The 12,420-nt window shown below is 40.3% G+C and overlaps 1 protein-coding gene across 7 annotated transcripts in view; it reads left to right on the top strand.

The window, feature by feature from the left end:
* The window catches only part of TANC1 (tetratricopeptide repeat, ankyrin repeat and coiled-coil containing 1), a 242,642-nt gene that overhangs the window by 147,761 nt on the left and 82,461 nt on the right, over positions 1 to 12,420 (top strand). For all 7 annotated transcript variants that reach the window (XM_047870166.1, XM_047870169.1, XM_047870167.1 and 4 more), the window contains one exon: positions 3,815 to 3,919. In XM_047870166.1, coding sequence (XP_047726122.1) covers positions 3,815 to 3,919 — 105 coding nt within the window. The remainder of the gene's footprint in view (positions 1 to 3,814; positions 3,920 to 12,420) is intronic.

The following is a 12,420-nucleotide window of genomic DNA, read 5'->3' as shown; positions in this document are numbered from 1 at the left end:
ATGCACTAAGAAACAAAAAATTCATTTGACTCAATTTATTGCAAGATCTGCACTATCTCACGTAAGCCTGTATTCATTTCATAATGTTCAACTCCTAGTAAAAGGGGTGATCAGAGACAAATAAATATGAATAAAATATTTGTTGACTCTGCTAAGTCTATGGATGACCAGGTGATGGTAGAAGTTTCCCCTGCTCTGGTCTTTTCTAGGACTGCATGTTTTATCTGGGTTTCCCACTTTTATAAGTACTGAGTGGTGGTTGAGTACATGGGCTTCAAACCTGCATGGACCACAGAACTATTTGAATTCCTGTTTTGCCATGTGTGGGCTATGAGCAACTTGTTTAACTGATTTGAGCTTCGGTTTCCTGACCTAAAAATGGAAATAGTGCTTTTCTCCCAAAGTTATTACCATTGAATGAATTAATGTATGTTAGTGCTTAGCCTTGTGGGTCCACCGAATACACGTTTTATTTCCTTTGGTATATTCTATGTCTCCTTTCCTATCTTGCACCCCTGTTTACTGTGCCAGGCACTGTGCCAATCCTGGGAATCCGTTCCACCTGGTCTCTGCTCTCATGGATGTTCCCCTTGGAGCAGGAGGCTTACGTGTTCATCTTTTAGCTCTGGGGTATTACTGAGGTCCAAGTTGGGGGAGGCTAGGGACCATGTTTGAATCCAGGTTTGCCCAATTCCAGATGCTCTGCTCCTAATACCCTCACTCCTCAATGTTGAGTATTTCTTATCATTAGCAATTGACCTATGAACAAAATACAGTCCTAGACAATTGAAAGGATGGGCATGGATGCTTTCTGAAGGCTCTGGATGATGTTTCTGGGTGACGTTGGGGTTCGATGTTCCAATCATTCATAAAACCATCCGCGTGAAACCATTCATATTTCATCCATGTGAAATTTTAAGAGAGTACTTACTGTAGCCCACATTTTAAGAGAGTACTTACTGTTAGAAAATATATATATATATATATTTTAATGTTTATTTATTTCTGAGACAGAGAGCGACAGCATGAACGGGGGAGGGTCAGAGAGAGAGGGAGACACAGAATCTGAAGCAGGCTCCAGGCTCTGAGCTGTCAGCACAGAGCCCGACGCGGGGCTCGAACTCACGGACCTGAGATCATGACCTGAGCCGAAGTCGGACGCTCAACCGACTGAGCCACCCAGGTGCCCCTGTTAGAAAATATTTTTGAAGGATATGCGGGGTAGGTAGATTGGAGCCTGGAAATAGATCTGATTAGATTTGCTGTTCCTTATACTCTGAAGAGTTAAGGTGAGCAGAAATTTATAGGTGTCTCTTGAGCAATGGCATGCTGGTTGGGGCAGTTTGAATCACTGGACAGTAATAGTAAAGGGCTTTACTTCTTTATTAGGGCAGATGATGGGGGAAGAGACGCCAGCCATCTCTTTTACCGTAGATAATAGGTCAGGAACCAAAAGTGTAGAAAGGTTCTCATATTTGTCCTGGTTCCATTTCTTCCTGCCCTGTTAGGGCCCTTTCTTCTAGTTTCTGGCTCCTCTATAGCAAATACTTTTTAGTATCCCCTTACCCTCCCCGCCCTCCTCCCCTACCAGTCTTCTCTCCATGCATATTTGTGTACAGATATGTGTATTTTTAGATAAAATCTGAATGATGCTTTGTATTCTGTTGTATAGCCTACATCTTCCATTCATATTGTGAGCAGGTCCTCCCTCTTCCCCCATAAGCATTCCATTTTAACCTTTGAAAAATCCTCTTTCTGACAGGATTACATAAATTATGGAGATAGCCATGTGATTAAATGCTGTGTTAGCCATTTAAAAACCATGGTTTCTAAAGTTTGAAATAATAGCCCTATTTGTCAAGTACCATAAGCTTCTTTGATAACGTAGCCTGTTTTAATCTGTAGTACACTGTAGGTGGCGGGGAGTTGGATTATTTTTATACTGATGTAGATGCTCTTGCAGTAAGCCTTTAGATGGCAGCATCTCTCACCACAAACCATATTCTGACCGGAACTCCTCAGACTCCTAAGATGTTTGACACAGAAGGGTGCTCAGGATGTGCCCGATTCACCACCTCAGTGTGCCGTGACAGAGCCGAGACCCCAGAGAGTCAGGGCTATGGCTCAGGGCTGAGCAGGAGGGAGGGCTGTTGACCCATCTGCCACTCTTTCCACCATCCTGTCCCTTACTGGTGTGAAATGTTCCCTGCCTTTGTGGCCGTGTTAAAAGCACACTTTAAGGCAACCAAGGAAAATGAGAGTAAAGTGGGTGATTCTGGAACAAATGTGATGTTTGAAAGGAATAAAATAGGCACTCTTTTTTTAAGTTGCTTTATTTAAATATAATTCACATATACAATTCACTCCAAGTGTACCCTGTAGAAGTTTTTAGTATATTCCTAAGGTCATGCAGCCATCACCACTAATTTTAGGACATTTTTATCACTCCAGAAAGAAGTCTGATACCCCTTAGTCATTAGCCCACAAGCCTGCATATCCCCCAGCTCCTGAAAACCATTCATACTTGGTTTCTATAAATTTATCTATTCAGGGGGTGCCTGGGTGGTTCAGTCAGTTAAGCATCCGACTTCAGCTCAGGTCATGGTCTTGTGGTTCATGAGTTCCAGCCCCGCATCAACCTCTCTGCTGTCAGCACAGAGCCTGCTTCAGATCCTCTGTCCACCTCTCTTTCTGCCCCTTCTCCACTGATTCTCTCTCTCTCTCTCTCTCAAAATAAATAAACTTAAAAAAAAAAGTTTAAAAAAATAAATAAATTTACCTATTCTGGATAATTCCACACTAGTGGACTCCTACAATATGTGATCTATGGGGACTGGCTTCCTTCCCTTAGCATAGTGTTTCATGCTGTAGCATGAATCAGTACTCCATTCCTTTTTATTGCCCAATAAGATTCCACCGTATGGGATATCACATTTTATAAGTAGTTGATGGACACTTGGCTATTGATAGTGCTACTGTGCGCACAAGTATACAAACTTCTGTGTGGACGTGGTGTGAACATAGAGGTGGAATTACTGGGTCATACAATAACTGTTTAACTTCTTGAGGAACTACCAAACTGTTTTCCAAAGTGGCTGCACCTGTACATTGCCACCACCAATGTGTGTGAGGGGGTCTATCCGTTCTTACTGAGAATTCCAGATTTTCTGATGATAAGTTGAGGTTGAGGGGGAGGTAAGAGATTGGACTCACGGGCTCTCTTGTGTCCCCAGTTGCCTGCTGCACTGGCCACTGTGCTTTTCTGAAGGTGCCTCTGTCATGTGCCAAGAAAACCATCGCCTTCTGTGCCCCACACAATTGCCGTGCGTCACCAGTCTGATAAAATGCCTGCTCTCTGTGGTCGCTCAGAGTGTGTTGATCTTTCAGGCTGGCTGTTAGTAATCCTTGCCTCCTGACTTTGGAGATACCAAGCAACCCAACCGTCTTTGTCCCAGTTAGAGACAAATTCCAAATAAAAAACCCTTTGCCAAAAGCTGTCCAGGTTTGAACATGTCAAAATCACTCACTTGATGTACACCAACGACAGCTGTAGAAACTTCATAGCAAAAGAGCGGCTTTTGTTTTTGTCAGAGTTTACATTCTCGAAACTGAGCTTACCCATTTCTTCTTTGGCAGCTCAGACTGGACATTCCCGTGTCTGTACTGAAATGACCGTGTGTGTATTCAAGGGAGGAGAAGGGGCCGGCTCTTCCTTTAGGCATATTTGGGTCCTGGTGAGGACACACACTGTACATTCTGAAGCTTTGTTTGCGTCTGGAAAAAATTAGCCACACTCAGATCTTTTCCACTGCAGGACCCGTCAGGAAGCCCAAGTATGTGGAAAGCCCCAGAGTGCCTGGAGATGCAGTTATAATACCGTTCAGAGAAGTGTCCAAGGCAGCAGAGCCCAATGAGAATGGTAAGAATGTGTTTTCAATAATTCCCCCCTCCTAAAGATTTTACATAATGACACTCCATTTCTGAGTGAAACTTGAGTGCCTCTTGTAGGAGGAAGCTTTGCCAAACTGAATGTATTTGGGAGATTTTTTTCCCCTTTTGCAGTTATACAGATCTGTTTAGCTAATGTAAATTCTTGGAGTTATATACACAGTATAGGAATAGTTGAGTGGGTGCATATGCATTGTTTAAGGGTTGAGTCTTCTTTCCTCTCAATTTTGACCTCCCCGGCTTGGGGTGGGGGGGTAGGTGGGAATAAGGAAAGCCCGCCAGAAGATTGCTTCCGGCGTTCTTTTGTTTTTTGTTTTTGTTTTTTTTTTTTTGCTACTCCATCGTTTTAGAGTATTCAACAGGCTTTGGCTGAAAAGCTAGCACTTTCACTAGACAAGTTTGTGATAACTAGCTTTCTTAAAAGCATTTGATAGCTTTTGAAAGTTTTTTTTTGTTTTTTTGTGTTTTTTTTGTGTGTTTTTTTGTTTTGTTTTGTTTTGTTTTGTTTTGTTTAGATCTAAAGTTGTTCTTCAGGGAATGTTGAAGTAAGAGCCAAAAAAAAAAAAAATCCAAATTAATTGAAATCTTTAATAGAGATATTTTATATATTTCTTTTTTCCTAGCTGGAAACATGTCTAACAGACATTACAAATGATAGCATTTCATAAATGTATCAAGAGTTCTTTATTTTTTTTTAATCAGTTTGGGAATTTACCTGTTCTTTTCTGGGGGTAGCAGAGGCTCCCCAAGTCACAACTCTGTGGGCTTTAATTTGAATGTTTTGAACTTGTATCTCATTTTCCTGCAGAAACTTGTGGTTAGGAATCCTGGCCCGTCTGGAGAAGCCCATTCTATCTTCAATGTCAATACTTTGTCATACAATGTCATACAACATCAGTAGTTTGTGTAGTAATGCTGAAAGAGAAAACTCCCCCATATTTCTACTATGGGACATCTGGCATTTTCCTTGCCCCAGTTGTGGGTAGTCAGGAATATAGCTCTTTGATGTTGTAACTGCTGTGTGTGCATTTTGTGTTTCTGCTGATATATAGTATGGAGTGGTTCAGAGGAGGATATGGTAGGAAAATGGAATAGGATGGTGGTGAAAATAAACCTAAAAATGAGCTAAGAGGAGGAATTGGCAGAAGATAAAAATAAGAAGAGTTTAGGATGGGTGGGAGATGAGACAGGGCCAGGAGCTGGGCATTCTGGGCAGGGAAGAGATACTGCTGCCTGTGTGTTAGCATGAGAAATTTTACCCTTTCCCTTCTGTCCAGACATCTAGCTGTTTGGTTTGGGTAAGAGGTTTACACTAAGACTTGTGCTGAGGAGGGACAAGGGGGCCACGGGAGGGGTGGTAAAGAGGGGAGAGTCCCCAGTGGTGTGTGGTTAGGATGGCCATCCTATAGACATGAAGACTCTCTTGGTGGTGAATTCACGTGTGCAGGGTGTCTACTTTTAGATCTGTTCTGTCATTTCTGTTCTGGGGGTTGAAAGGAAAATAAAAACCTGATCCTTTGAAGTGAATATCAATAATCAAATTTGCCAAGCTGTTTGCCCATTTCAAAATAAGCCTCCCGTTACCCTCATCACCACCCGCCAGAGCCTTTGAAGTTCTGGTTATTTATGCCCTTGGTGTTTTGGCTGGCCAAACACGGCCATGATGTTACCTTTCTCTCCCTGGTGGGGAATATCGCGGAGGTCCTGTTCTGTTGAGAGTTTAGGACTCCTTCTGGGACACGAATGGAGGAGAAATTTAAGAATCGTATTGGACAAAGAAAAGATGTTATAAATAGCTCCCATTGTCAACTTTTCTCCTCTTGCCCAAGGCAGAATTGGCTGTCATTCTTGGGGGGAGGAGGCATTCTCATGCCTGGCTGCCAGGTGAGCTAATTCAAGCGTAAAGATTGATATTGCTCCCGCAGCCTGCATTTTGCATGTGCCCTCACTGCTGAGACCCTAGCTCTCAGATTCAGCATCGTCAGTCTCCTAGTGGGCTGAAGTTTTGACATACCAAGTGGCTGTGAACATGGACCAGAAGTTTTGTCTACAGGTAGGGTACATTTTCTTCTTTTTAAGTGTCCAGAAAAAGAGAAAGAGGTAAAGTTGATGTTTGTAATCATGTGGTCTTGTGTGGATAGCCATGAAGGTGGTGGAAGCCCCAGCAGTTAGCTGTTGGTTCCTGAGAAAGTGGTCGCTTACAATTTAGCTTGGCAATTAGTAAAGGATGGTGTATTTTGTAATCCCCATGGAATCCTTTACATTTCAATAGCGTTAATTAAGTCTGCCATATTAAAGTGTAAATTTTATGTCCAGGTCAGTGAACCTAAAGGAGAGGCTGGAGCAAACTAAAACTAATTGAGTTTGGGTATTAACCCAAGCATGTACTGATATATGGTGGACAAACCCTAATTTCTAGGGTTTAATATCAAACATCATCACTTAAATTTTAATTCTAAACTTGGTCTTACACTTTTCATATTTTCTTTGGGATTTTTTTTTTTTTAATATCTTAAAATGCGTTTTTGGACGCTGTTAATAACAAACAGCTCTTTGTGAAATGGTTTTGAAATTTCCCGTAGGCTCATGAAATATCAGGTTACTACTGAATATTTGAAATACCCTTCCCAGACTAAGCTGCCTCATTTTATGGTTTAGCTACATAAATTCTTGATTCTTAGCTGTTTGAAATTTAAATCAAAGTAAAACAAAACCAACAAGCACTTTGAATTTGTTCATTAACTTGTAAGTAATTATAATTATGTGAAATTGCATATTTTAGCTACCTGGGGAGTGGGTTATATGATATGGACAGATGAATATTTTTATTATATATCAAGAATCTATTAAAGTTTACATTCACCTGGAAACATCTTTAGAAAAAGATACTTTATTTAATATTTTAAAATATTTTGGAAAAATAACATTTTCTACTCTGGGAAAAAAGAGTGACTTAATGAGCTCCTCAAACAGAATACAATCCCCTTTTTCCTGTCAAATGGTTCTCATAACCTGTGTGTGTCATACAGAATATGGTCTTTACAAATAAGCTTCCTATTCCTAAACCAACATATTGTTTACGGGGAGAATGTCATTTACCCACAAGACAATACTTCTGCCTTAAGGGGGAAATAAACCCCAGATAAATTAGAGAGGATTATTAAATTATAATAGGATTCACAGCTATGTTTCTTTGAATTAGGGGCAACCATAATCCATTTAGGTTTGCTTCCATCTGTCATTAGCTACTTGAGCAAGCTTTGATGGGGAGGGGTGAGAAAATTTTAGTCTAATGAGTCATTGCTTGGTGAAGATCAATCTCAAAACATGATGAAACTTCTCACCTGGCAGTATAGTTAGGAAGTAAAATGAGCATGTATGAAACAACAGAATAATTACATGCACAACTATCTTGGGGGGAATAAGGCTTTTTTTTAGATTTGTTTAAATACTGGTGCCTGATGTTTTTGATTATTTCAGATGTTCAAAAAGATGTAGAGAATGAAAAGCTATAAAGCACATGACACCTATCTACCTACTACTTACTCAGTTTAAGAAATAAAACATAACTATATTTCCTCCTGATCATATTCCCCTTCCTTTACCAAGAGGTAACCTTGCTTCTGCTAATTTAATTTTCAGCCTCTTAGAATAGTGGTAGACCATTTGACCAATAGTTGAATAAGGTTTTAGTTAGATGAAAGCATAGAAGGAAGATGTGCCTTGTATGTGCTATGGAAGAGAGATTAGAGGTAGAGTATCCATTCATTCTGCATTTCCTTAAATAAATATTAATTAAATTCTGATGCTGTGAAATGCACTATGTTGGATGCTCTTTGAGATGGGCTATCAAGCATGGGTTCTTTCTTCATGGAGCCTTAGAGTCTGTCTGGTTGGGGTTTAAAGACCTATATACGCAGAGTGACTGTAACAGGAGAGGGAAGTAGTGTTGACTAATCCAAGCTGGTGTTGGGTGCCGGTGGGGGAACTGAGCTGGGAAGGACTTGATTGCCTTAAGATTTACCTAGCAACAAAGTATAGAATGCAGTGGGGCACAGAAGAGACTAGGGTCAGGGAGATGGTTAGGAAGAGATGTCACTAGTTAGGTAAGACAGAGCAAGATCTCAAATGAGAACAGGATCAGGAAAGAAGGGGAGATGAGTAGGAAGATTCTTGAGAAATTGCATGGACCTAGGAGCTGAAGACACAAAGATGATGACTTCAAGGCTTTGAGGTGACATTGAGATGGAACTGAAAGAGAGGGAACCATCCGTTTTGGTTTGAGTTCAGTTTCAGGCACGTTGAGTTTGAGATGCTGGTGGAACAGGTAGGCACCGGTGCCCACTGAACGATTGGAAACTCAAACTGGGTCTCAAGGAAAAGTTCTGGGTATGAGCTGGACTTCCTTTTGTTTGGAGGGAATGTGATGGAACGAGATGCGTTAGACTGGGAAAAAGGCCACTGAGAGGAGAGGACTGAGAAACTTTGGTATTTTATTCATGAGCTGTGAATTGGCTGAAAGAGGCACCAGCAAAAGGGTAGGATAAGAATCCTCAGGACCACACAGTAATTCTGAAAACCATGGATTTCCTCTCTGAGTGTCTGTTACGACAGTTGCCACTTTCCTCCTTGGAGGACAGAGTATTTGCAAGGTCAAAAATTATAGAAAAGTCAAAAGAGGAGATTGGTCATTTAAAAAGAAAAATATTACCGTGCCTTACAGGGCTGTTTCAGGAGGCTTGTGAAGGTGAGTGAATTTAAGTTGCAGGTAGGTGAAAGGGAAATGCAGTTGGTGAGGATAAACCATTGCCTTTTTACCCCCAGGCTTTGAGCAAGTAAGGGAAGATGAGAGATCAGTTAATAGGTTGAGAGGCGTACATACACTAGTTTTTACTGATTTTAAAGGAAAGGGAGAACTTAGTACAATTGAAGACTTAGAGGTTCTCAAGGTATGGGCTGTGGACTTAGGAGCATCCCCAAGACCTTTACAGGGGTCTATGAAGTCAAAACTCTTTCCATAATGACATTAGGAATATACTTCCATTTCTCTTGCATTTACATGTGCACTGATGGTACAAAAGCAATTATTGGTGAGACTTCTGGTGCCTTAGTGTGCATCGAGGTAGGGCCACCTGCTGTACTAGAGCTAGGAGTGGTATTTTTCACCACCATGCATTAGTATTAAAAATAATAACTCACAGGGTAACATCCCTGACAAAGCACTGAAAATAACAAATGTTACTAAATCTTGACCTTGACTGATCTTGTTAATAGTCTGTGTGATAAAATGGGAAGTCCCCATAAAGCAAGTCTGCTGCATGCTGAAGTATGATGGTTGTCCCAGAGAAAACCACTTGTGTGGCTGTTTGAATTGCAAGCTGACCTAGCCACTTTTTTTAATGGAGCACCATTTTTACTTGAAAGAATGACTGGCAAGCCAGAGTTATTCAGAATTGGGTATTTGACACAACATTTTCTCAAAAAAGAACAAAATGAGCACGTCCTTTCAATTAAAAAATAAAACTGACAGGATTAGTTGCCAATGATAAAATTTCAAGTGAAATTTTCAAGTGAAAAATCAGGTTTTTGGGATTTGCACTGGTCACGTTGAGTTTGATGGCTTCTCAGGACTTTTCATTTGAGATGAGATATTAATGAATGTGATATTTTGGTATTGTATAATAAATGTGTCAGCACTTATAGGATCTGCGAAACTAATATTTTCCAAATCACCCAATGCATGATGTTAAGAAATCATGCATGGCTAACTAAGTCCATTTGAAGCTTATAACAGATCATGGACTATTATTGTAACAGAGTGCAAAAAGTATATTGATACGGATTCAAAGTCAAAACTAGAACTAACCTTTAAGAAATTGCTACTTGTCAAGTTTTGGTGAGGTATCAGAGAACAATGTAATTAACTGAGAAGGTTCCTCCCATTCCCAGCTGCATCTCTCTCTGAGGCCACACATCTTCACATGCTTCACCCAAAAGAACATATCACAACAGATTAAATGCAGAAGCAGACGTGAGAATCTAGCTGTCTTCTGTTAAATCAGACATGAAAAAGAATTTGCAAAAGTGTAAAACACTGCCATTCTTGACTTTGAAAATATTTTGGGGGTGCCTGGCTGTCTTGGTCAGTAGAACATGTGACTCTTGATTTTGGGGTTATAAGTGTGAGCCTCACGTTGAGTGTAGAGATTAAAATCTTTGGGAAAACATTTTTTTAAATGTTTTTATTTATTTTTGAGAGGAAGAGAGAGCACAGGCAGGGGAGGGTCAGAGAGAGAGGGAGACACTGACTCTGAAGCAAGCTCTGGGCTCTTGAGCTGTCAGCACAGAGCCCTATGTGGGGCCCGAACTCAGCAACCACGAGATCATGACCTGAGCCGAAGCTGGATGCTTCACTGACTGAGCCACTCAGGCGCCCCCCCCAAAATATTTTTTATTAAAAATGTTTAGCATGTAAGTTTTACTAACTTAGAATGGATTAACATTGATTCTTAAAAATTCTTAGTTTTAATCTCTAATGTGATAAACATCAATAATTCATATATGCCAAAGCTCTTTGGAGTCCTCGTTTTTAAGAGTGTGACAAAAAGTTTGAGAACCACTGGCTGTGAGGAAGGAAAAGAAGACAGTGAAAATTTTTTAAAAAGATGAGAAAATTGATCCAGAGTCCGATAGTTATCTAGACTTGAGAGGATGAGGACTTGATAAGTGGCAGTATGACTGGAAAGAAAAAGGCTAATTCAGGAGACATTTTGAAAGAGGAAGTGGTAAGATTTGGTGACAGTTTTAATATGGGGTGAATGAGGTGGAGTGCTTAAAGACAACTTGTGCAATAACTATGTTTTTGTATTAAGGACTAGAAGCCAATTATTGACAGAGTCAGCTCAGGTTCACGGATAGATGCTCCTCTATAAATAACTGTTTTTGTAAATTCAATTTTGTAAATTGATTTTGGCTCAGGTCATGATCTCGTGGTTTGTGGGATCATGCCCCATGTCAGGCTCTGTGCTGACAATGTGGAGTCCGCTTGGGATTCTCTCTCTGCTCACACACCAGCATATGCGTGTGTTCGCTCTCTCTCGCTCTCTGAAATAAACTTAAAAATAAAAATGAAAGCAGTTAAGTGTGGGCCAACGTGGAACAGTTTGATAATTAGAAAAAGGAAGGAAATTTGTTGTCATGAAGGAATAGTGAGTTCATAGAAAGTTAAATAAGCAGAAGAATCATAAAAAACTATGTTTAATAGGTAAGAAAAATACAAGCACGTTGAATATAGATAGGAATCCATGACACCAGAAAATGAAATAATAGTAAGAAAGTGGGCTCTTGGTGTTAAAATTGGTAGAAATAATGACCAACTTTGATATCACATCTTATTTCAAAGATGCTTGGTATGTAAGGTATTTTCTCATTTTTTTCATCTTCTTTGTTATTATTATTATTATTAAGCTCACAACCTATAAGAAGTGGGTTATGGCTACTTCCCTCATGAAGAAATTGAGGGTTACAGAAGTTCACGCTGTAAGTGGTCCAGAATAGTTTTGGCCAGGAGAAGTCCTTTCTTCTGAGACTGTAGGGAAGGATAAGGGGATGGTTATAAGGGGCACAAGTGGATTTGAAGTGAGGATGGTGGTAATTGGGAAGGTGGTCCATTTATGGACCATACCTGAGGGTTGGTGCCCCAAATGTAGTCCAACAAGGTGTGGGTAGTTAACAAGAGACAAGAAGTGACCTGAAAAATTCTCTTTGCCTTCCTCCACTTGGTTATTTCATAATGGTGTCCTGTTGAAGATTCCATGAAAACATTACTGGGAAGGAATATCACTCCCCATTTGTCTAATAGAGTCCCAGGAAGTATGAGGCCAATTATCCTTTCAACTCCAAATGCAGCCATCATAAATTCCTTGGATATTTAAATCTGTGAGATATAAAGTGTTGCTAAGAGATGATGTCTCTCTAGTACTTATCCCACTTGTTTTGGGTAAGGTACACCTATTATTGATGAGTGATTTAGTATTAACTACATGAATGAAAATACTGCCATTTAGAGTATCCCATTGGATTTTGGTTTGGAGATAATTTTGTAGTAAGAATTAGTTCCAAGAACATCTTATCTTACTGTTCAGATCTCAGTATTTGGTGATCGGCTGTGGAAGTAGAAATTCATTTTAATTTCACAGTCTAGTATACCAGCGTGAGTTCCCAGGCAACTCATCTCTCCCAAAATGGCACCATCACTCTTCACCCAGGGGTCCTTCTGCCAGAATGAAAAGTTCAGCCAGAGAGAAAGCTCTGTGCATTAGGGAGGGGAAAATGCAGACGGCTTGACATGGATTGAGGAATTCAGACTGAAGAGGGTTTCTGAGGGGAAGGTCACTAGAATGACATTTGAGAAGAGAGAATTATATGAAGAGACAGTTGGGAAGCTTTTGGACGAAATGAAATTGCAATGGT

This window comes from Prionailurus viverrinus, chromosome C1 (assembly GCF_022837055.1).
Source record: "Prionailurus viverrinus isolate Anna chromosome C1, UM_Priviv_1.0, whole genome shotgun sequence".
NCBI classification, from domain to species: Eukaryota; Metazoa; Chordata; class Mammalia; order Carnivora; family Felidae; genus Prionailurus; species Prionailurus viverrinus.
Note: the sequence above shows the minus strand (reverse complement) of the source record. Positions and strands in the feature narration are given on the sequence as shown.